Raw genomic sequence first — 25,830 nt, 5'->3', positions numbered from 1 at the left:
ATTGAAGGTAGACACCGCAACAATTCCGTTTATCACGTCCCCTCAGCTATCAGCATAACACAATGCCAGGATTGTAATGTGCATAAAAACGATAATCCATACCTCTGTAAAAATGTGCCCGTTCGGAACCAGTCCGAACCGGTTCGGACGGGCATTTCAAACTTCTGACAGTTCGGGGGAGGGACGGGTCAGTTGTGCCATCGTTTAACCGTCCAAATGGGTTCAAACGGCCTGAAGTGGTCCAGATTGGCGGTCTGAACTAGTAAGGACTACGTCCGGAACAGCATATATAGTTTGGACCGGTTTTGTAGCGCTGCCTGGGGCGGGTAGTTCCAACTGGTTCGGCCTCGCGTTCATTAACTCCATGTAGATCAAGGAACTCCATTACTAATAGGCAATTACTAGTAAGCTTTACAATTTTGTATCTGACTTCCTTGTTTCCTTCCAAGATCTGCTTGAACTTAGGTTGAAGGCTGTCTACAATATGTGATATCTGTGCCACTTTTTTCTTTTCAGGGATCCATGTTCAATGATAACTGTTGGGTCTGCAGTCACCAATCTGGCTATGTCAGCTGAAATAAAACTTTGAAGAGGTATAAAAGTCACTAATAATGTATGCTTTGCTCACTCCTTGGATTTATTCGGAGGTTATATCAAATGACGCCATATACACAGAGGAATAAGCAGGTCATTAACATTACAAATGTATAATCGGAGAATAAGAAGTAATCCGTAGAATCTGTAGAGTACAACCTGTGCGAACTGCAAGAGTGAAGACGGGAAGTCTACAGGCCTGAAGTTGCCTTTTTTCCCAAAGGCGGTACTCGTGGAGGTGCCATGCCATCTGGCGGAGTATTAATGAATTGCACCCACATGATGGGAAACATATCGAGACATTGTTATGCAAATCATAAGGCCTATTCTTATTTCCCATAATTCGTAGGGAAAGCCGTCTTAGTCACGTAATTTGTAGTAAGGCAACTAAATTCTGCGTAATAAAAAACTTTGCTTTCCTTGATCTTTGTGTAATACGTAGGAGGTTCTTCTGAATTCAGCGTAAGGCGTTGTCGGGACCCTCATGAAGACCCTCAGAAAATGGTCGTCATCATCATCATCACCACCGGGCCGCCATTGTTTAGGTAGAGGACTTTACCTTTAGCCTTGCGCATGTGCACTCGGAATCGTGAACTACCTTATAGTTTTACTACTGTATTCAATTTCAGATCATTTATACCCTGGGGGCCAGACACCTTATATCGGCTAGCCACCAAGTACCGCACGCGTGCCCAAGCTTTCCCGGCCCACCCTCCCGCTGTCCCCCGAAGACCGACCCCGCCCCACTCTCCGCTGTAAACCCAAGATCTGCTAGCCATCTTGGGTTTACAGTGGAGAGTGGGGCGGGGTCGGTCTTCGGGGGACAGCGGGAGGGTGGGCCGGGAAAGCTTGGGCACGCGTGCGGTTCTTGGTGGCTAGCCGATATACGGTGTCTGGCCCCCAGGGTAGATCATTTAATACTATTTAAGTAAATGCATTCGTCTACTCTTCCTTCCAAAACTGACCAGACTGACCCATTTTTCTACTCTTTCTTCTTCTAACGTCGAGCTGTTGTCCATCTTAACTACTAGTACTATAGAAAACGTCAACTCCGCTGTGTAACTTTATGCCCGGCCAAGCTCTTCTTCTTCTTCTTCATGCTCCCTTGGTATGACACTATCACAGGCCAGATTCCAGCCCGTCAGCCGCTGCATGTTGTTCCTGGGCGTCTCTAAACGGGTTCTCATGACCAACAAATTGAGTCTGAATCTGTTCCCGATAGTTTTTAGAGGGAAACTCCGCCACTACGTCGTCCAACGTTTCAAAAGATGGCGGACGAACAGCAGGGTGTCGTCTGCTAAATGTGGACGGTGCCACTTACAGTGGGGGTGGGGAATTCTATAAGCTAGTTCGGAGTTGCTACTACGCATGTGCAGTTTCAAAGGTGAAGGCCCCCGGCTTGTAAACAGTGCTCGTCTCGACATTGTCTAGATTTGCATAACAATTCCCTGACGGGGCACTGTACGAAATAACGAATTTGCGGGGTGGAAATCGTGTTCCACGTGCCTGCAAATTCGAGTTTTCCGTGACTCTCCAGGTCGTGTCGACCTGCTCAGCTCTTCTGCACGGGACCCGCGCCGACCCGGGATTTACCGCGAATGCACCACTTAGGCTGCGCAGGAAGTGTCCGCGCCCTGTTAATTCTCGTGCAGCTACAGGGAAACTCATACACATGTCCTGCCCAGTGAACGCTTTTGCTGCCGGTATCTGCATAATTTAGCGACAATTATCACCTAATTATCATTTAATTACCCGTGCAGCTATAGGGAAATCCATACACACGTCCTGTCCAGTGAACATGATTGCCGCCGGTAGCTGCATAATTTAGCGACAATTATCACCTAATTAGCATTTAATTACCATCCAAGGTTTGACCAGGCTTGGTCTGCGGCCCAAATGCCCCCCCCCCCCCCAAACAAATCCCGTATGCGCTTTCCAAGATGCTTTTATTGGTTCAAAATGGTGATTAAAATTTCATTGTTGCTTCTCCGTTATCCACGAATGCCACTATTTGCATTTTGCGGTTAAGTATCGGGTACAAAATTTCCAAAGAGTGTGTTCTTTTTTTGATTTTGGAGACTCCGCCGGCCACAGTCGCTCAGGTCAAATGAAATTCAGTTCTCAGTGCGGGTCTCCGTGATGCTATCATTCCTGCACCTTTCCTTCCATATGCTTCAGATAAAAACGCAGATACTCCCAGTCAGATTAGCCCGCTTGGTCTCGCATCAGTTGAAAGAGTGTCGTCCACAGTTAGTCTTGCAACAAGTTCTAATTGGGTCCTTGAAAATCCTTGAACTAGTAGACTGTTGCCTCGCTGACGATCCAGGTCGCGAGATTTACCAATGTTGATGTAGGAACACGACCAAAGCTTCTCAGTGTTCCCAGCGCCGTGGCTGCCTATAGGACAGGGAGTGGAGAGCATGTATCCACACATAGCCTGTTTACCAGTCTCTTCCGAACGGTTTAGTCTGCTATGCGCCGATCCGATTCTGTCAATTATGCCTCTCCGTAGACCGAGCTAATTGATCCAAGTCCGTACAATTACCCCATGCGCGGTATTCTCACATGGCGGGCAGGTAACACTCCCTGCGCCGTAGAGATAACGCGGAACGCCCGATGGTTTCTAGGCTAGCCCACACACTAAGTCAGTTAGTAGTAGTCCTCATCTGGGATACGTGTGCCAACTAAGAGATTTGAAAATAGCGACACGGGCGTTGATTGGCTGTTGTTTTCAAACCATATACTATGTGAATTGCAATTGGCTGACAGTCATGTTTTACAGAGCCCTGCACAAATAAAGACACAATGATTTGTGAAATACCACGTGCCCGCTGGTCAAGTCTTTGTTGTGTAATTATTCAGTGGTTTATTTGAGATGCACGCTTGTACAACAATAAACTTCCGTGTTTACAGGTTAATAGTACGTAAAAATTACTTGTTCGACTCAAAATTTAGTCAAATAAGTTCGTTTCATTTCAACACAGACCATTGCAACATAGACCATTGCAATTGATTTGCCCCCTTCCCGGTACATTTGAAAGCTTAGTTCACTATGACCATGTGTATGCACCAAAACAACCGGTCATCCTTGTGTATAATGTCCTTGATAATGTGTAGCACGAATACAGTCTTAGACTTGCTCTTGAGTATTTCAAATAACGCCAAATGCCTTATACATTCAGCATATGCATGAATTGCAAGCTTGGCGAATAATTGCAAGCCACACTCACAAGTTTCATCACAAGAGGCCATTACATAGGCTACATGAATAAATACATTTGTACATAAAGATAGATATAGGTTACATCGTCATTGGCGATCGGAGTAGTTCTATCCGTATGAATATTCAATCCGATCCATTTTTTTGAGTGTGAACGGGGTTTAAATAAATTAATTCTCGGGTGTAGCATATGGTTATTCTCCAAGCAGAGGCTTCGATCGAGAGGGGTAGTTTTGTCCGGGATTTTAACGTTGAGAGGAGAGGAACGTTAAAATCCTGGACAAAACTACCCCTCTCGATCGAAGCCTCTGCTTGGAGAATAGCATATGGTGACGCGACGCCATTTTCATGTTTCCTTTGTTTCATGGCTCCTTCTTTTTACCATGCATTCACAAGTACACTACTCTAGACAGGACTATAGGAACAAAAACACGTAACACAAGTACCAGTATTCTGTGTATTTTCAACTTCTTTTTACAGGAAAAATTTACAAAAACAGAAAATCAATATGGACGCCGCAAAGACATTCCAATACACATCTTACAACATTATGCACCGTGAGCTTGTATCTTACAGACGACTCGTGTTTACTTTTTAAATACAATAATTCAAATCATTTGAAATGATCATTTCCCATACGCCGATTGAAAACCAAATCATCGGGACCTTCCCGGCGTCTCTGCGGCGTTGGGAGTGGTACCCGCCACCCAGACAGATTGGCCCGCTCGGGGGTATAGTTCGCTCCCGCTACGATGGCGGCGAAACTAAAGCTAAGAAGACGAGCTATCAGAACGGTTCAATATAGCACACTGGGTCCAGTAAAACACACCTAAGCCGACACGCAGAGACAAGATACCAGGCAAACCTCCTTGGTACACCATATATGTTACCACAAGAATATGCATGCAACTTTTAGAGTACTCTGAAGCCTAGCCTGGGTGCCAGACCACCGCACTCCTGGCGCTAATCCTTCGGCCGGGGAAGCAACTCGCGCCGCCGCCACAGATAGCACACGACCCACTAATTATCGCTAGCGTGATAGAAATCAGGGTTCGGCTGCCAAGGGCTCCCGGGTGCCAAGTCTATCCCTACTACTAGGTCTTCCCCGCCCAGAAGGGCTTATCATCGCATCGCGCGAAAGGTCTGGTATCCAGGCTATCTGAAACCCATACTATTGCCAGGGCCTCCACGTACGTACAAAACAGTTTGTCTGGTGCGCCCCTAACTCTCCTACCCTGGAGAAACCCGACTAGGGACCGGGCTGCTAGCGAGTCTCTTCGGCGTTCCGAGACTGTCAGCCCGCCGGATCTAAATTAACACTACGGAGAGTTGTAGCCCGGGGAGTGGACCGTGCCTTTTATCCGCAAATCCGGGATTTTTTAGAACTCCCCCGGTGCGGTAATACAATTTCTATCGGCGGGCTTAGAGCTCTGGGCCGCCGACTGAAAGGGCGCGATAACAGTCTGGATCCCAGCGATCTAAACCGCCAAAATATCATTCGCATTTGGTAATATTATTTTCAATCCTACTACTACCCAACAGAAATTTATTTAGTCCTTTACAGTCCTAAATTTATTAATGATTTTTGTTAAGTGTCGAACACAAAGTCACAGCAAATAAAGATCATTTGCCTATCACAGTTCCGTGTAGTTCACACACCGTGGCATAAACTGCGTGAGCTAAAGCTTATTGTTATCTACCCGGCAGGGTCACACGCGAGTGTGCAACGGCCTGGGAATCAACGCACAGCTAACTGTGCATGAAAACGCAGAATTTTCCCGGTAGGCACACGCCGGACCCGGAAAACTCTTCACACTTCCTGCCCGCCTCGGTTTTAACGGACGTGCGCAGACTCGGAAAGAACCGGAAACCTGAGCTTTCACGCAGTGGGGTTTGTTCACGTCTCGGGGGCCTTCACCTTTGACACTGCACATGCGTAGTAGCAACTCCGAACTAGCTTATTTCCTGTCCTTGACTTAAAATGAGTTTTGTCTTGCATTTTCAGAAAATGTTTACAAACGGGTCAATTAGGCCATGTTGATTTGTTTATATGGATCCCGGATCGCATCCTTGCGCGCATCAATTTTCGTCCGTTTCCAAAAAAAGACAACAAAAAGTTTTGGACCAAACCGTAAATCGTACAAATCAGCTACAAAATGAGCAAATATATGCCGTAAATTGCAAAAAGATGAATGAATAAATCAATGAATAGGCAAATACGAATTTCGGAGAATGGATATTAAGACGACAAAGTCAAAGAAGATGTGAGAGAACAAGAATGGAGAATCCATTATTTGGTACACCGTTTAGTTGTGTGTTTAGTTTTGCTCATCCTTGCTGACCAGGTAACGTGAGATTTCATTTTTTTGGCCAACCTTTTTTTATTCGCACGCTCGCATCAGTCTTGGGGTTCCCAGAGGATGTCATCCATATAATCAAATCAACATGGTCTTACTGTAAATTGATTTGAGTTCGAGCCGTTGAAACAAGGGGGTAGGCGGACAGAAGACGGGGCATTTTCTGTCTGTAAGTTGAAGCGGTCACCACCAAAACAAAACCACCGCAAAAATTTCAAGAATTACAGTAACTGTATTCTATAAATTGACCGGCTTAGACATATCATTCACCACTATGACGTTTCACGCATTTCTATGACGTTACGGCGTAATAACCAATATGAAATTGGGACTTCTAATCGGTCAACGTTATCTGGCTAAATGTTGATTTATCTCAATGGGTAGATTCTAACAACAAAATGTTAAGTAAAAGAACTTGTCAAACGTTTCATCTCATACAATTGTTGTGCATTTAAGTTATTCTTCTCATATAAACGTACAAACTCGATCCCCTTACAACGAATCAATGAGCCTCTTACTTGTAGTTTGATTGTGCAGACCGGTCGGACAAGATACGCATACGCAAAGGCCGATGAAACGATTTCACATGCTTCCTCTACCGGTCGATCAAATATCTGCAGCCGCCCAGTGACTGACGATTTGACATCTGTGGCAGTCACGTAGTAGCAATTATTCTGTAATTATTTAGGCATGGGCATAAATGTGTCCAAAGTGAGTCATTTCTTTACACTGTGGCTGACGTATAGAACTACGTGTCTTACATGGGCGCGTTCCTCATGAACCTACAGGAAATGTACCAATATCATCCATTCTTTCTTTAGCATATTTACCCAACAACCTCTACACGTTTACACACTATCCCTTTTTATGGCAATTACAAACTGCAATTCCCCGCAAGAGGTACTTTTCCGAGAAAAACTCGCACCACCGTTGAAAAACCCAGGGTTGTGCACCTAGCTCCGCTTTTGGACCTCTGGCTGCCTCTTCGAAAATTATCCCGTGCTTCAGTTACAGTATTTCACCACTTTGACGGTTTAAATCAGTTGGGCTGGCTATAAGGGAATTTCTAACCACTGTAGACGTTCATGGACAGTGTTTCACTTAGCTTGATTTGTGGACGTAATTCAATCACACCACAATAACAGATTATCTCATGAAATCAAGCGTGGATGACTTCAAATGTTGTTTGTCGCCTCACTTGGCGCGGACACAAAGGGGACCAAAGTGGGTTTACTTGCAGTAAAATTGTGCACAGCATTTGTAACACGTCAAATACAACAAAATTGCGGCATAGCCGTGGCCAAAATCGTTAAGCACTGCGCGAGAAATGCTTGGAAAGGATCGACTAATTTCAGATTTCGACATACCTTAAGCATAAGCTCAGGACATAATAGTTTTTCATGATTGAAATCAATTTATGCCACCGACTATTTACTACATTGTACATAAATCTCCGAACACAAAGGCAAACCCCTTTTTTTTAAGAATCAGTTCACTTTTGTCTCATTTTCCCATGGCGTGGTTAATATTGTGAGCCTGACACATTAGTCCAAGACTAGACCTAATTATATACAAAGCCATTTAGAGCCACATTGAGGGAAATAGCTGTGTAAAAATACGTATATGAATATAAACCACGAAGCATGCACCTCGAAGTACAAGGTTTCCACAAAAATCCGTGCATGTCGTGTTTGATAGGGTGGTGCGAAAATAAATTTTATACGTCACAGTTCTTGACGAACAACAAATATTCGGATATCAAGGAAAACTCAGTTATGGGATAAAATCATCTCTCTATATAAAGCCCTACGACAACAATTTTCCTGAAATGACAAGGACCCAAGAAAACCGAGAGTAGGTCTAGCATGGAATTGTGGCCGAGAGTAGCACGGAATTCAGTATTTTTAGCCGAGAGGCAGAATGTCAACAATATGGAGAGAAATAGCATCACGGTATCGACATGCACAGATCTAGATCGCGCGCGCGAACTTTGCGACCGGAATGGTAGAATCTACATCATTGGCGTTTCAAATGAACATATTCATTTCGTACTACTATATTTTTAAACCTGCCCTGCACACAATAACATATGGGAACATATGCCTGGATTTTAAATTTTAGAATATTCCAAATGCAACTCGAGGCAATAACTGACACGTTAACGTGTCTTTGCACTATTAGTAAGAAGGCATAAGAAATGGTAAAACCTTTCAAGACTACTGATTCATGATATGTGCGAAAAAAAACAACCCAGCTAACTTTTGGAAGCAGCTATCCGATAGTTACAGTCTCAATCAGAGACAGTGCGTGTCAGCCAGCTGTGCGAGCGCACCGCCCACTCTAGTCCCGCCACCGTGAAACCATGGTTCTAACCGACGAAATATCCCGCAAAAAAGTTGACTTAAACTGTTCTGCAAAAGACGTGTAAAACTGACGTCTGTAACGAGATTCCAATCATTCGTACTCACCGCATGGTGGCGATTCTTTAAGGAGCTACCGAATTTCCCACTCGTCTCAGACGGTGTACTTGGCAGAAATGAGTGTTCGACAGCCGACAATTAACAACGCACTTCGCTCTATCACGAATCCAAGATGATTAAGGATAGCCTCCAAAACGGGCTTCTGGGGACGTTTTGGTATCGTCGCCTTCTGTCTGATATTGACTTATTTTCTGGTGAGCGCCGTGTTTTGGTGGCTGCGTTTTCTATCAATTGCTACGAATGCTATCAGAATTTCTGAAAGTATTGCGTGCTCAGTAAAAAGAAAGGCCCTTCGAAGCCTGCTATGTGGACTTTGACGAGCTTAGCCACAACCCCTCAAGGGCTTCCAGGCCAGTCAGGAACACGGTCCCCACACCTACAATTGTTTACGTTCACAGACTTTTCTGTCAGTTTTCAATGTTAACTCAAATGTCGATGGCATAGAATAGTGTTACGGTTTGAAATACCAAAAAGCAGTTTATTTTGCTGAGGTAAAGTGAAGGAATGATCGTACTGGAAAAAACGTTATTGAGCGTACCTAAGCCTGACTAAATCGCGCTCAAAACGACCGGCCCGACGGATACCACGGGAGGGGTCATTAACCTCTGCCAGCAAGAGCTTGTGTAAACACAGGCTAAGTGTACTTCACCGGAGTATATCCGGACGAAAGATGATGATGATGATGATGAAAGTGAAGAATATCACACCTAGCTATGTGGACATAAGTCACCCCACAATAACAAACTATTTTATGAAATCGAGGATATCTCTTAATTCGAACACATTCCTTTGACGCCATTGACAATATCTTACTAAAAGTATCATTTTCAAAGTCTTGTGTATTCTATGATATAACTTGGCCAATCAAAACACCTAATTTAGATACTCAGCGTTCATTGTGGAATACACAAATATGTCACAAAACTGTCAAAGCCTTTGAAGTTCGTTGATATGTACACATATAATGAAGACGAATGTCAAATGACGTACACGTAATTATGTGTCAGTTTGCGCCTATTGTTCAAAAGATCGCGATAACGAGCCCAAAGTTTAGAATTTGACCTAAATAACCTGTTGCTCTTCCATTCACTGGATCCGCTAATCTCCAAGCAGATGTACACGGGGCGCTAAAAATCGTATATGCTAGCCAGAAAAGCTCAAGTCAGCCAGATAAGCTCCAGTCATCCCCGTACTGACTGGAGCTTCTCTGGCTAGCATATACGATTTTTAGCGCCCCGTGTAGATCTGCTTGGAGATTATGGATCCGCGACAAGTTGGCGACCTCGCTGCGACCGAGTGATTTGACACCGCGCTAAATGAATTTCATCGATAAAAAACGAATCTTTGTGTGAGTTTTTTTTTCCTTTTAGTCATACTTGTACGTTTTGCATGGTATTCCCATTGTAAAGTCAAGGCTAACTCAAAGTCGAGCTTGGACGCAGCGAGGTCGCCAACGAGTCGCGTGTCCAGTGAGAGGGGGGCTTAATTATCAGATGTCAAATGAACAAAAACAATTCTGTTTTGATGCGTTCCTTTGTTTTTGTCGCATAGAGTATTCTGACTTCGGGGTAAGTGCCATGCATATTGTAGATTTACTTGGGTAAACTTTGAATCTTGTCTATATTTATAATATTGCTTCGAGATCACTTTCCTTTCCTATCGTAGCCTCCACCAGGCCTTCATATGGGGGTACGGATCGTAGAATTCGGCAAAAAGAAGAGAATAATTGGCCAGTAGACTCAGTCCACGGGAAGGTTAACATTCCCCCCTCGTCTGCAAATGAAAAACTATGGTGGCCAAACTTTCCTGGCAAATATTCTCCCTATAGCCTACTTTCCAAGCAGAGGTTGGTGTAGAAGATTGTGCCGACAGAGAACGGGGCAGGTCAAAATCTTCTCCAACAACCTCTGCTCGGAGAGTACTTATAGCCGGCGTAGAAGGTATGATATGATAGGTAGAGACTGTCATATCAAGATCGGACGATGATAAAAATCAGTATGCTGTCATTTGCTGTGAGATAATTTTTTTTGAACCTAGGCAGCCACCTAGGATGCATTGTGGACTGCCTATGACATTGCATGAACTCAGGTTTTAGGCGTTAACAGGTTACAGGGTTGCATGTCTAATTACGTGACATTCAAAACGACATTTTGCCAGGCACACACCTGTACTGCTGTATGTAATGACATATGTATAATGCGTATAAGTGTGTATATGCACGTCATACGACATTTATCTTCATTATAGATACATGATAGGAGGGCAACACAACAATATGACCAGCAAAGGCTGATAACGTATCTTATATTTAGTATGTAGACATCCAAGGGCCTGAAGTGCACACTGTGTTTTTGGTTCGTATGTCTGTAAGTTTATCTGTCAGGTCATCTATCTGTGTGTTTTAGCGATTCCTGTTTACAGCATATGCAGCTTGTACTGTTAAGTACGAACCTGCTGTGTTACCCCATGAGGCGGTTTACCGGGTATGCAATACTTATTTTAGATCTGATGAAAAAAGGTTCATATTTGGAGATGGTACAGTCCAAAAACAAAACAGACTTGTTACAGTGTGAGGTCACGCAGAAGACTGTCAATGAGAGGGTACCCAAAATAGAATGTCCTTGGTCCAGGTCATTGACATTGCCCTCGCTCCCGGCTAGCCTGTGTAGCTCTCGGCCGGAGGTTACTGACCCCCACCCAGGGCCGGCTGGCCACTAGGAGCGCGATTCGTCAGGCTAGCTCCCGGCCCGGTACCATTGAACATACCTTTTACACATTCACGGATGAACAAAAAGCTACTTTTCTCTTGAAATCACAGAACCCACAAATTCTAGAAAAAGTGGGCCTTTTCGTCTTCCATTGCCTCAAAAAAAAAAAGTCAACCCCAGCCTGTTTAGATATAGCCAACAGTATTTAGTATTAGTAGCCTATTGTTACAACAAAGTCAGTCACAGTTCACTGACACATGTATGTTTTCCTATGTTTCTACCATGTATTTGCAATTAGCCCACGGGCATGAACTTGCAATAAAACATCAATTGAAGTACCGTATATTGCATATTTTCTATCATTCGTATCCTCCTCAATTACATCTCTTACATATTTGAATAGTTCTAACATGGAACGCAGCTGCTTTTTGAAATGTCCTCATTACCTATGCAAATGAGGGCCTTTTTTGCATGCATAATAATTGTCTCATTAAACATCAGTAAAGCTATGAACTGTACATACCAAAAATTTTGATGAGGCGTCAAGTTAAGCTATCTTCATACAAAAATCATGATCACTCGTCAACCCCATCTTGAGTTATGGTATTCTTTTCATTATTTATGCAAATGAGGTCTTCATTTTCATAGTTGGTATCTACCAATGTTTCTCTCTTCCTCAGTTACATATGTTACATTTTTGAGAGTTTTATCATGAAACATGGCGGATGTTTAAACTTTCCTAATTGATTATGCATATTAAATACTCATTTGCATGATACGTATCTAATTATGTAAGTCATAACTCAAGCTATCTAAATACCGAAATTTCTGACCATCCACAACCCCTTCTTGAGTTATTCTCTTCTAAAGTCTGAAGCAAAACCTGCTTCTGCAGTTCCAAAAGAAAGCCGCAAGGGCCCGGGGTCCAATAGGGGACCTATAGTACTAACTCTCTGGCGCAAGATCAATTAATTAATAGCTATCTACCATTTAAAAATCAGGACCATAGTATGTCCAGAACACGAGACATCAAAAGCTACGCTGCAGTACCGGAACAGGCCGCTAAGGGGTCCAAAATCTAACAATCCCAATGTCTCATCAACCCCGACCCACATACCAAATATCAAGACAACTCATCCAGGCCTTCTCGAGTTATGCTGTTCATCCTCACAAACACACACACAAACGCTACCCAAAACATAACCTTCTTGGCGAAGGTAAATATAACCTTCTTGGCGGGGGTAATTAAGTATACGCGTAAGTTTAGTCAAACGGTATCCCATTAAGGAATCTCATCTTAGCTGATACAGCGGAAATTGATAGGGAAAATGTAGCTCAGACGGTCACTGGTGGGGAAGCGTCACCTAGCGGAATGCTATAGTACGACTGGCGCAAGTATAACGTTACAGGCAGATGATGAGATCAGCACCAAGGACATCACCCATCATTGCATTGGATGATTTTTTTCCGGGCTCGAGAGTAGGTATCTTTGTTAGCTTTGATGTAAATTGCAATAAAAGTAGGAGTTTTAGAGCTACAATGTGGATCAATGCATTCCATCATCTGGTCATTCATTATTTTATCATAATATAATATGAAGTCATTGTGATCCTCTCCTGCGCGCAAAGGATTATAGGGAGAATTGGCAGTTCCGTTCATTCTCTCCTGTTTACACGAACAAAATAGGTTGAAAAAATGGAAAGAGTTACAAATTTTCGTTTAATTCTACGTATCGATGTTGTGTACACGACACGGAAGTTTCAGAGCTTCAAAAAGCGCTAATTTTGTAGCCACGTTAAGCAGAAACAAGTTCATGTGGCGCTTAGGTTGACTAAGATTCAAGGTCACCAAAGTTGTAAGGACAATTTCGTACTCAACAGAAAAGACAGAAGTTTTATTTGTTCTTAGGAATATATCTGTAAACCTACAAAGGTATTGTTGTTGCGGAGTAAACCAGAGACTTTGTGAGATACATTCAAACGTTGTTTGATGACCTCTGTAGGTCTGACGTTCTGAGAAGTCGAGAATTTGCGACTTTGTTTTCCAAACTTCTGAAGTCTGTACGACTGTATCGACGTGACCAAAAAATGACTACCGAGTCAAAGGAAGACGTGAGAGGTGTTGAGCAGAGGATGAAGGTAAGTTGTCATTTCCTTGTTTTGTTTTTCTTCTTCTTCAAAACATTAACCAAAAATATTACTTTACGGGAACAGTTGGACACTGGGTTTGTACTTTGACCTCCCCTGCGCCGTATCATTTCTTTTATTTCACTTACTCTCTCTACTACGACTCTTTCAGAGATTTCAGTTAAGGTGTAGAACTACGCTAACTCTCATGTCCACTCACAGTTTGCCATAATGATTATTTATTCCATAATCTATAATCAACATGTTTACCTTTATGTGTGCAGTGGAAATTCTTATAGTTTTAATTTGTAGTTTCTAAACTTGTGACTGGAATGGTATTACTCATCTGATACTGTAAACCTTCTCTTAGCCCAAAGGCAAACTCACCGTGGGAAGCTTGGTTGTCATGGTGACTGGATGATGTCATTGATATGACTCGTATGAATCGTCTACTTTTCACAGGCTATGGCTGAATTATAACGTTGATACATGTACCGTAGTATGTTGCGTTCTAATTATAACTCCATGGTTCTAATAATGAAACTGATCTGAATTGTCCTTCTATTAAAGATGATGTGTATTGGATAATGACTGTTTCAAGAATCTGCATCCGTATACCCAGTACCGAGAAGAGTAGGGGTGACCCGGTGTGTTTGGTTAAAAATACGCGAGCCGTAGCGAAGCCGTATCGCACGTATAGCAAGCGAAAAAGCGTCATGCTTCGTCCTCAGATTGAGGTTCGACCGCTTATAACCGGTATAATCGCCCTTCGGTATAACACACCAGCAGGCACGCGGCGTGATAGCAGCTGATTATATTGCACTGAACGGCCTTTCACACCTAACCTATGCACATCAGATGCCAGATCTAGTGTGGGTTGCGTCATAGGTGACACTACACCGAGCTTTGGCCCAATTCAATGTTTATTGAGGCATAGAATATGACTCGGAGGGTCCCCCTACGAGAACCCTACGCCTACAAGGAGCGCAAGGACAGCAAGAGGGACCGGTGTACGGTTGCAAAAAGAGAAAGTTCTGACTTGACGTGAGGCTGGACTCCCCCTTGCAACGTGCCGACACTTAAAGGTGGAAATCACTCTTGGACCGGCTGAGCGCCCCATCCCTCCCACTGGTGCAATCCCCAAGGATTCCGCTAGAGCGCGGCCCTGACCCGATATGCTCCTATTGTCACTTTGTGAGACGGAAATTCGGCACAATACGATGTAATTGGTTTAGGTTTTTTCCCAAGGTCTGATCTGTTAACACTTAGATTTAATCTTTACGGTAATGGCCCTGAGACAGGCCCAAGCGGGCTTGGGATTTGAGCTTTGAAAATCTTGGAAATGAAAATAATAACACAAGTAATTTTTTATCCAGATAAAAGTAAAAGTACGTTGTGTCCAGCAGTCAACATGTATGGATTGAATTGGTGCAAGAACATTACACCAGAAATACAACCAGATCATGTACAACTTGCTTTGCGTTATATGTACGCAGCTAGTAACGTTGCTACGCTCCGGTACAGTACATGTAACGTTCACTCGGAACATATATAATATAATTTTATTTGCAAGTTCTTGCCCGAGGGCTAATTGTAGCCTGGAATCCATACCCTCGGTGCCTCCCCGATATCTCTACGGCACTGTGAGTGACCCTCACCCGCCCAGACAGCTTAGCCCGCTCGGGGTGTTGTTTACGGCCTCGGATTAATTAGTTCGGCACCTACGGTATGGTCGGATATAATAGAAAATCCTCTCGATTTATGGCCCTCCCAGCGCCGGGTGTCTCGCGGTCTGACAGCGCGATTGGACATGGGCGCTGCCCACAGCGGCGAATCAGGATCTGTTTGTGTAGGATAATTGGCTAGCGGAACATGTCAGTTGATTAAACCAAGATTAAACCTCCTTGGTTGCATCATGTACTCAGTAGCAATGTGCTCTTTTGTGTTCACCAGGAATCAATCTATACCTTGTTTAGAAGCACAAGTAAATACCAAAGGTTGTTGTTCCCAATTCTCCAATCCATACAAACTGAAATATCGTGATAATCAAGGAGGTTTAACCTCCTTGTGATAATCAAGATCTTGCTCGGCCGCCCGAAAATCTCACGGGTATTGTTGTTCTGATAGCGACATGTTGACGATGACTGTAAACAGCTGTCCTTTCACGCTAATTTCCAGAGTGACAGCCATGAGATCAGAGGGGCATTGGGGACCCAGTATAGCTCAGATTTTAAGCTAGTTTAGCAACAAGAGAGCCTTAGAAACAATGTTTTCTGCAGCCTTGTGGTGCGCGCGTTCGTCGCTCGTCTTAGATGGCGGCCATGTTAGATATGGTAATGAGCAGAGGGAGCGAACAGCTGAAAACGCGCGCCAACCTGGCGCGCCAATCAGAGCTCAGTGGAATAATTAGATCAGTCTGCTCTGTTCCCATTGGGCGCATCAATCTCATGCGCCTTGAATCAGGCCCGTATTGACACCCTGCCAGTCTCTAGGGGCGGCGGAAAAGTAGGAAGGCAGCGGACGTAGGGTGTAGCGGAAGTAGGATGGCAGCCAGAGGTAGAAAGGCCATCAGAAACTGACTGGCGCCATGGCCCGGTAAAACACCACTAAGCCGACCCTAGAGACTGGGACCAGGCTAGGCTAATTGCAACATGAAACAATACATAGCAAGGGTATACTGTGTAGTTAGTGCGAGTTAACAATGTTGACTAGTAGAACACATGGCTATTGTAAAAACTACTACGGCATACAATCTACGCTTTTTGGGTTTGACTTCTTTTTTGGAAGCAGTGGAAGACGAAGTGTCCCACTTTTTTGTAATGAGTGGGCTTTGGGAGGTTAACAAGGTTCTAGTTTTATTTTCGTCAGTAAACGTTTGGAAATTGTGGTAAGTTTTGGAGGCTTCTTTCAAAAGCTCTTTTCTTTCCCGATCATTGAAGGGGCAGTTTGAAATAAAATGTATTTCGTCTTCAACCGCTTTAGACATACAGTAGTTACATATTCTTTCCCCCACAGGTAACATAATCCACAACAGTCTTGACTGACAGACAGGCACCGTAACTGTTCACATATTTATCGTCAACAAATAACAATCGTCTGTAGAAGATTTAATTGCTTTAAGGGTCAACACATTTACTTTGATTTCGATATTTGAGAACGATTGTCTGTCGATCAGAACATTCCGTGACGTGAACACAACCAGCAGTGACGTGACAAGTCCTTGACCTATGACCTTGCAGCACGCACAAACAATGCAGTCGGATCATACCACCTGTGCTAAATTTGGGCAGCAATAGGTAAGGTTAAGATTCCCTTTCGATCGTGTACATGTAACAGCAAGCTGGTAACTCTCTCTGGAAATGACTTGCCTTCTTAAACAGTGGTGGAAGGCTATTTATTTCGTCTGAAGAAGCTAGAAACAGGTGGTTATTTTGGGCCAGGTCATAGTCCTTCAGGTGTGTCGGGGCCTTTTGTTATAGTGCACACGGCATGGTGTGACCTTATACGTTACCCCATAGAAATATGTCAAACAAGTATTAAGTTACGCTCGGTGGATATCTAAGGCCCCAAAATGGCTGCCAGCACTTTAGTTGTGGCCGTGCCTTTTGTTTCTGTGTAAACTGCATGGTGTGACGTTAAGCCTGGCCTCCATAGAAACGTCAGTGTTAAGTTACGCTCCCTATTATTCCGTGCGGTAACACATAGCATAGGCGCACCTGTTACAGCCCAGATTCAACACACAACGTCAGTCTAGAATATGGGAAACTTTCCCTCGTCAACAGTGAGTAAAACATTCACCATTCTCCCTGGGTATCTCTAGAATGATTTGTGTTGTCTTTTGTCTCATCATTTTGTATCTATCCATTGTATATTCTCAGTAACATGTTGGCATAAATTCAATGTTAACAAGCGTTAATCACCAGTTAAACGTAAACGCCTTTGTCTTTAGGGAGGTTCAAATACAACCAAAATAATTGAGCCACAAAACAAAATTAAAGCACTTCGCACGAGTTCATTACTTGTAAATTATAGGTAGAAAATCGGACTATTCTGAAAACATAACGTGCCATAATTATCACCAAGGGGGCCTAGAAAACTCCGTATCGTTCATGATAACAGTAAAACAAACAGTCATGTCAACAAACAAAGGTATACTACATTCCAACACTTTTGCAGCAAGGTTGGGCATCAGGATTGAGATATTTACATCAAGAAGGAGGGGAATGAGTTTAGATACATTAGATATGATCTAAAATAACCTAATAGACAGTCAACAATGACGTGGCAAATTCATTGACCTATGACCTTGAAGCACTCCGTTGTTTACGCACCGAACAGGTCATACCATCTGTGTTGAATCGGGGCAGTAATCTGTAAGGTTAACAATTCCCTTTCTATCGGCAGCAACCAAAGCTATGCAACGTTTCTGTAACCTATATATTCTCATTAAATAAAGGACAGTGACTTTAAGGATGATCTAGAATTAGAGTATACTAATACCCTGAGTATGCTTACATTATTATGTGTGTAGTATCATTTTACATTATCTGAATTTTCTGTTCACCTTGGCGTATCAGCCAAACATGAAGATGCAGATGAATATGCCCGTTTCAGCCCGGGGGGGGGGGGGGGGGTCAGCATGTTTGTCTCCAACGTGCTGCATCTGAATGGGTGTCTGTCAATTTTTTGTACAAGAAGGAAAGCAACAACACCTTTGATTAGATGACTAAGCGCAAAAGCTCAAAGGCTTAGATGTCATGACTGTTGGACACCTGAGTGTGAGGAGGGCTTTCTTCGTGGATCGAGTCGGGTAAACGTACCTTTTGTTCATGGGAGGGGGGTTCTCGAAGGCATTGCTATATCTATCAACGAAGTCGAAAATGCAACACCTCTAGAGATTTGTGATATAAGATAGCGGAACGATTGGCAAGGGGTTCCTTGTGCAGGTTTTAAGAAGTCTCAAAAAGAGAAAAACGGCAAAAGAAGCCTAATGTTATGAGGAAGGTGAAAGTGGACATAAACTTCAAATTGAGTATTGTTTTCATTGTCGCCCTCTAATGTGACGTATGACGTATTACTTTCAACCATGCATTATCAGAAGACTGAAAGGAGAAGAGAACCGAGACACATGGAAGTGAATGTGACTACCGTCTTTACACCAGCTGGAGCGTCAGCCTCACCAGGTAGGGAAACAAGTTTGCTTTCTCCTTTGAAACTGTCTGGAGTCTTGTTGGGCTAGACACGAGCAGTCTGATATCAGGAGCTATTGGAACGACGCAAGCCTGTGGATATGAGTCATGTATAAACAAATATAAACAGATAAGGAAAATTATAAGTACATTTGAAGAATGATGGTGCAGTGTTGACGTCGGACAAAACCCACGTTTCGAATACAAAACAGTTGCGTCATCCTGATGTCCCAGTTTGATTCCGGGTCTACCAACAAGACGATAAAGTGACATAGCTTATCAAGTCAACGTGAAGACCTTTACACCCTTGGGATGTTGCCTGAGCGCAATGATTCAAGATCTCTAAAGACAAATGCAAACAATCACGTTGGATGTGTAGCACTTGAGTTCGTTGGAATAGTTTGACTATTCCAACGACCCCAAGTGCTGACAAGTTGGATACTTCTACTGTTTCTATCTTAACCATTTCATTTTTGATTTCAAGATGGTCAACAGGCCACAGGGTCACATGAAGACACTGCAGCGCAGCATCCGGCCTCCGAACTGGCATCGCTGGACATCGATGAGCTGGTGCGACTGATGGAGAAACCAGAGAGGAGAACTCTTCAAGTAGAACCCAACTCAGCTACAGGTGGGACTATGTCTGGTACACTTACACCTTTGATCATTAATAGCATAATGTTACTGTATGGAAGTAGCTGCAGTAACATAACATGACTTTCCAGCCTTTGCGTGAGTAGGGCGATGTGATTCTTTTCTTGTGTTTTTTTTCGCTGGTAGTGGTGAAATCTTAGGTATTCAAAGGAAACGTGTCCGTTTATCTATGAATATGCAATAATTTCCTTTGCTCTGTGTTTTATCTGGAAAATAAGGTCCTATAACAAGAACATAAAGATTAATGGCAATGGGATGTTATAATGCCAGCAACTCTATGACATCGCTTTTTGCGGATGACAGTAAGTGTTTCCGTGAGATCCGCAACACTTATGACTGTATGAAGTTACAAGAGGACATTTGTTCACTGCACGACTGGAGTAACACATGGAAGCTGAGTTTTAATCTATCCAAGTGTAAAGTGTTGAGATTTACTCGTTCCAAGTGTCCTATCACTTACAACTATCACATGTCAGGTTCATCTTTAAATGTATTGGACAACATGTCTGACCTCGGTGTCACAGCAAAATCGGACCTTAAGTGGGACAACCACATTGTCAGTACAGTAGCTAAAGTAAATTCATTGCTTGGTTTTCTAAAGCGTACCGTAGGCTTCAGTTCCAACTCTGACATTCGGAAAGCGTTGTACCTCTCCATTGTCAGAAGTGTACTGGAATATTGCTCACCAGTTTGGAGCCCTACGTCACGTAAGCTCACAGCCCTTCTTGAGGGTGTCCAGCGGAGGGCATCGAAATTCATTCTTGGGCCTTCCGCAGGTCACCTCGACTACAAGTCAAGACTGTCTAGCCTAGGCTTGCTGCCTCTGTCTCACAGAAGGGATGTATCCGATGTTATAACATTTGTTAAGTCCCATGCAAAGGTGTTTGACTCGGATGTAGCCAGGCTAGCTAACTTTCCTACAAGAACGCCCCGTAGTCTTAGAGCATACATGTTAGTTCCACATAGAGTAAAAACATCAACATTTGCGTCCTCATTCACACCTCGCTTTATCTCGATTTGGAACAGACTTGATGTTGTAACAAGAGGGCTGGGAGCAAGTGCTTCAAGCGCTGCTGATGTGGCTACCTTCAAGAGGAAACTAGTTTCTTTCATGAGAAGCAGGTTCTCCCAATCATTCAACTTAGAAGAACCCTGTACTTGGTCACTAGCGTGCAGTTGCTCAACTTGCGTTGCTAATAGGCCCCGCTAATTTGTAATACTACCTCATTATTGTATATTGTGCTGTTTCTTTAATTCATTTCTATCTTTGTATTGTATATCTTGTTAAGTTAACTTAAGTTGAATACCATGTCGATTCATTTATATTGGTCATTTATATTGTATTATTATGTTTTGATATTGTGTATAGTTTGTATGTTTCGGCATGGCGGCCTTGAAAAGGTGACCCCTGCGGGGGTTCACCTGTTCCGCCATGCCTTCCAGTTTTGGAGAAGTGAAATAAACAAACAAATAAGATATCATACGAGTAAGCCGTGTTACCTAACAAGCCTGAATAAACTAGAAGGAACAAGCCAGCAGATGACCTCAGCACTTATAATTAGGTATGCAGGTATATCATGAGTTGCTTGCTACTGAAACTCATATGCATAAACAAAGCTTCTCTCTCTTTTTTTGCCAGATGATCGTCATGTGAAGATCGAACTTGAGACCCTAAAAGCTGAACTGAACACATCGGCTTCGACTGGAGAGAAAGCAAAACAGTTTGACCTGTACTGTCAGATAGGAGATCTCTACAGGACAAAACTGCACGACTTACAGTCAGCTCTGCAGTATTACCAGAACATGTTAGAATGTTCTAAGTCACTGACAGGAGACAAAAAAGAAGCCAAATCCCACAACAGACTAGGTTTGACATATGACATTTTAGGTATGGAAGAAGAAGCTATCCGTAGCCATAAGGGAGCTTTGGAAATCTGTAAAGTCACAGCAAATAATGAGTCAGACATTTGTGTAGCTAACAAAAATCTTGCATCATCATTAGCACTGTTTGATCAGGTGCCAGGTGCAAAAACTAATTATGAATCAGCGTTGGCTGTTGCCAAAGAGACAGGAAATAAGCCTGAACAGCTGGATATTTACCTCAAGCTAGGCGATTTGCATATTGATAAGCTTGAAGAACCACAGGTTTCACACAAGTATCACACAGAAATGTTGGCACTAGCCATGGAGCTAGGGAAAAGGCACATGGAGGGGGAAGCATACCTTAGACTGGGGATTGCTTGTAGTGCCCTGGATGATGACGAGACTGCTCTAGATTGGCATCTGAAGGACCTTACGGTAAAACAAGAAGAGGGAGGGAAGAAAGAAGAAATCACAGCGCACATAAATGTGGGTGATGCATATATGTACCTGGAGAAAACGGACCAGGCAACATCTCACTTGAACACAGCCTTACAGATGGCCGAGGAGACAGGAGATCAACAGCAACAGATGCAGATTCACATCTGCTTGGGCGAGATGCACAGGAACCAACTCGATTCCCCACGTACAGCCATCCAGTATTACGAACAATATCTTGCACTAGCCAGACAGTTGGGGGACAGGGGTGCCGAGGGAACGGCTTACAACAAACTGGGACTGGCACATCATGGCATTGGGGATCACCAAGCAGCTCTGGAGTGGTACCAACAAGTCCTGAAGATGCGAGAAGAGGACGGCGACAAAAAAGCACAGATCTCACAACACATAAATGTTGGTTATGCGTACCTGTCCATGGAGGAAACGGACCAGGCAACATCCCACTTCGACACAGCCTTACATATGGCACAGCAGATAGAGGATCCACACGGACAGATGCAGGCTTGCTTCTGTCTGGGTGACGTACATATGGAACAACTCCACTCTCCTCGTACAGCCATCCCGTATCACGAACTGTACCTCGCACTAACCATACAGTTGGGGGAAAAGAGTGAGGAGGGACTGGCCTACAACAGACTGGGACAGGCCTATTATGAAATGAGTGAGTTTGGGGAAGCCCTGGGGTGGTACCAGAAGCAACTGAAGATGGGTCAAGAAAACGGAGACGACGCTGAACAGATAAATGCACAATCGAATGTAGGTAACGCATACATGTCGCTGGGGAAAACAGACGAGGCAACATCCCACTTCAACACGGCCTTACAGATGGCGCAGCAGACAGGGGATCAACATGGACAGATGAGGGTTTCCTTCTACATGGGTGAGATGCAGAGGAACCAACTCCACTCCCCACGTACATCCATCCAGTATTATGAACAGCACCTCGCACTAGCCAAGCAGTTGGGGGACAGGCGTCAGGAAGGAGCGGTTTACAACAAACTGGGACTGGCCCATCATGATATTGGAGAGCATGAAGCAGCCATGGAGTTGTACAAAAAAGCCCTGAAGATACAAGAGGAGGACGGTGACAAAAAATCACAGATAATACTACACACGAACATGGGTGATACGTACAGGCTACTGGGTAAAGTGGACCAGGCAACATCCCATTTGAATACAGCCTTACAGATGGCACAGCAGACAGGGGATCTACATGAACAGCTGGATGTTTACTTCTGTCTCGGTGAGATGCAGAGGGAACAACTTCACTCCCCAAGTGCATCCATACAACATTACGAACAGTACCTCGCACTTGCCAGGGAGTTGGGGGACAGGCGTCAGGAAGGATTGGCCTACAACAAACTGGGACAGGCTCACTATGAGATGGGGGAGTTTCAGGAAGCCCTTGACTGGTTTCAGAAGGATCTAAAGATGAGCCAGGAAATTGGAGACAAGGAAGAGCAGATAAAGGCTCATAAGAACCTCGCTGCTTCCTTCCAAGCTCTGGGGAACCTGGACCTGACCACATCTCACTATCAGTCAGCCATAACCATCGCCATGGAGACAGGAAACAAACAGGACCTGGCGGACACTTACCTTAAGCTGGGCGATTCACACAGGGCACATGAACCACAGCTTTCACACACGTATTACACCGAGATGTTGGCATTAACCAGGGACCTGAAGAGAAAGGACGCAGAGAGGCAGGCCTACAACAAGCTCGGACTGACTTGTAATGAAATGAAGGATCACGAGGCAGCTCTGGAGTGGCATCAGAAGAACCTGACGATGAGCGAAGAGAAGGAAGATAAGATGACGGCACACACAAACGTGGGTCATTCTTACCAGGCTCTTGGTAAAGCGGACCTGGCCAGATCTCACTATCAGTCAGCCATGACAATCGCCATGGAGACAGGAAACAAACAGGAACAGAAGTATATCGCCGAGTGGCTGGCTAGTCTTTGAACGCACAGGAGTCTGCGTAGAAAACATGTCATAGTTTCTCTACTAATGTCCGTATGTGCCCTAGATGTGTCGCATTTTTGAGTGATTATACTGTCAGCTTCATAGAATACAAGATGTTGCTATGTTGTATATTCTTAATTTGAGAGTGAAATTCTGTGTGTTATCTCATAACTGATTTAGACAATTGGTTTTGTTAGGGATTTATCTGCAAATTAACCGTTAGATTTTACTTTGCAGCATGAAATTCTGGATTCTAGAAGAAGCCTGTTAGACCTATCGATTTAGTGTAGAAACGTGTAGTACGAATATCAGCTGAAACTTATTTGATTGTTAAATTTAGTTCCTATGACAAGAAAAGTGATGTAATAAGCATTAATTAGCTTTTTAAGAAGCATAGCCAGGTTCATGAATGTTTTGTCATTCGTATGTTAACTGTATATAAAGCAGACTTCAGTAATAATACATTTTTAATAGGAGAATACAAAATGTTGCTATTTTGTATGTTCGACGACAGTGAAATTCTGTGCATATTTTAACAACTGATTTAGACCATTATTCTATTTGATTGTTTTTTTATTGATTTTTCACATAACAAGCACAAAACAACTGGTTTTTGTAGATTTAAATTTTGCGGTATAAAATTCAATTCTGTTGGAATCCTGTCAGAATTTAGCCTTTACTATTTATTTAGAAGCGTAAAAATATTAGAAGAACCTCAATCTATTGCTAAATATAATTGCTTTGAAAAGAAAGATGAAATAATCTTTGAGAGAAATATATCCAGTTCCATAAATCTCTCAGTCAATCTTTCATAAATCTTTGTACATGTCACAAAACTAAAGGTAGAAAAATACTGTATATGCAAAATATGCTGATACTACTTTGATTACATATCAAACGGAGCAGGTAAAGTAAGATTATTCTATTATGTTCCTTTTTAAGCATGTACTGGGTTATAAGACTTGGATGTAATCGTTAACATTCTAATACTTTTGCCTTAATTTCAGAGATGCGACGAGTATGTTACTGTATATAACGCTACTCCTTAACGGACAACATTACTGAGCTCGTCTAGATATTCTGAAAATATATGTTTGGTATTTACGAAAAAATAAAGCCTGCTTACTTTATTCTTTATATTTGTCTCTTTATTTTGGACGTTATAATGAAAATCGTAAGGGAAATCGACCGATTTAAGTAAGGGTAGTTCAGTAACGTGCATTATCTGATTATTGTGAAAGGCCGAATAATGAAACATACTGTGTATCAATGTTCATGAGACGGAAATGTCATTGATCCAGCATACGTCCGCTCAGCAACGTATCAAGCAATCCACACACGATGTATTTCTTTTTAATTAATTGCTTGTGAAGTTATTCTGTTCTTTAAACTATTTTCAACTGTATTTCAACACCAGAATAATCTAGTTGAATAATAGTTAGAAAGCAATAAATGTTGTACGGTGCAACGATACGCACTGCCGATTAGACATGTCTGTCTTAAGTTACTCTCCCCAATTATCCTAAGTTACCCCACACGCGCCTCACAAATACCTTGACCTATGACCTTGTACAAATCTACAGTTTACACACAAACAACGAAACAGTCAGATCATGTCATCTGACACCCCTATAATCGATAATCATCACTCCGATTTTCACGCATGATAACTTGCCCAACCGCTCTACAGGCAGGTCATTCTATCTCTGTGTTGACGTGAGGCAGTAATCTGCAAGGTTCAAGTCCTTTTCTATCGTAACGTAACTGCAAGTTTGTTGTTCTCTAGGTGCTGATTGGCCTGTCTTAAGCAGTGGAAGAAGACTATCTGTCAGATCAGAAGAAGTAATGAACAGATGGATATGTTGGGCCCAGCCCTAATCCCCGGTTTGCACAAGGAAATGTGCTCACTACACGGTGTGACGTTACTTGTTGCCCCATAGAAAGGCAGTGTTACTGTCTGTCTCGGCGAAATTTGTGTTTCTTTTCTAACTTTACGGTTGAATTTCTCCATTCCCGAGTATCAAAATTGATACTGACTCGGTTTCTGTACAAGAGGACATGTCCAACTTACTAATTTGATGGAAGCGGCTGGTCACTGGCCCTCAGATATTGAGATATTTGGTTAACTTTTCAGTAAACACGCTCTAGACTCTTGGAAAACCGTATGTATGGTTAAACGACAGGGCTTACGACGCGCCTGCACTTTTGAGACAGATAC

General features: G+C 43.1%; 1 protein-coding gene across 2 annotated transcripts; it reads left to right on the top strand.

Moving 5' to 3' along the window:
• The first annotated feature begins 16,709 nt into the window (after positions 1 to 16,709).
• LOC136441785 (tetratricopeptide repeat protein 28-like) lies at positions 16,710 to 24,749 on the top strand. 2 transcript variants are annotated; one of them, XM_066438264.1, is made up of 4 exons: positions 16,710 to 16,781; positions 18,584 to 18,668; positions 19,159 to 19,305; positions 20,968 to 24,749. In XM_066438264.1, exons 2-4 carry the CDS (start codon positions 18,614 to 18,616, stop codon positions 23,610 to 23,612), a joined length of 2,847 nt encoding a protein of 948 aa, XP_066294361.1. In that variant the 5' UTR covers positions 16,710 to 16,781; positions 18,584 to 18,613; the 3' UTR covers positions 23,613 to 24,749. The 2 variants fall into 2 exon arrangements, with proteins under 2 accessions (XP_066294361.1, XP_066294360.1); XM_066438263.1 differs by lacking the exon at positions 16,710 to 16,781 and adding an exon at positions 16,793 to 17,266.
• The last annotated feature ends 1,081 nt before the right edge of the window (positions 24,750 to 25,830 follow it).

This window comes from Branchiostoma lanceolatum, chromosome 9, assembly GCF_035083965.1.
Source record: "Branchiostoma lanceolatum isolate klBraLanc5 chromosome 9, klBraLanc5.hap2, whole genome shotgun sequence".
Lineage (NCBI taxonomy): Eukaryota > Metazoa > Chordata > Leptocardii > Amphioxiformes > Branchiostomatidae > Branchiostoma > Branchiostoma lanceolatum.
Note: the sequence above shows the minus strand (reverse complement) of the source record. Positions and strands in the feature narration are given on the sequence as shown.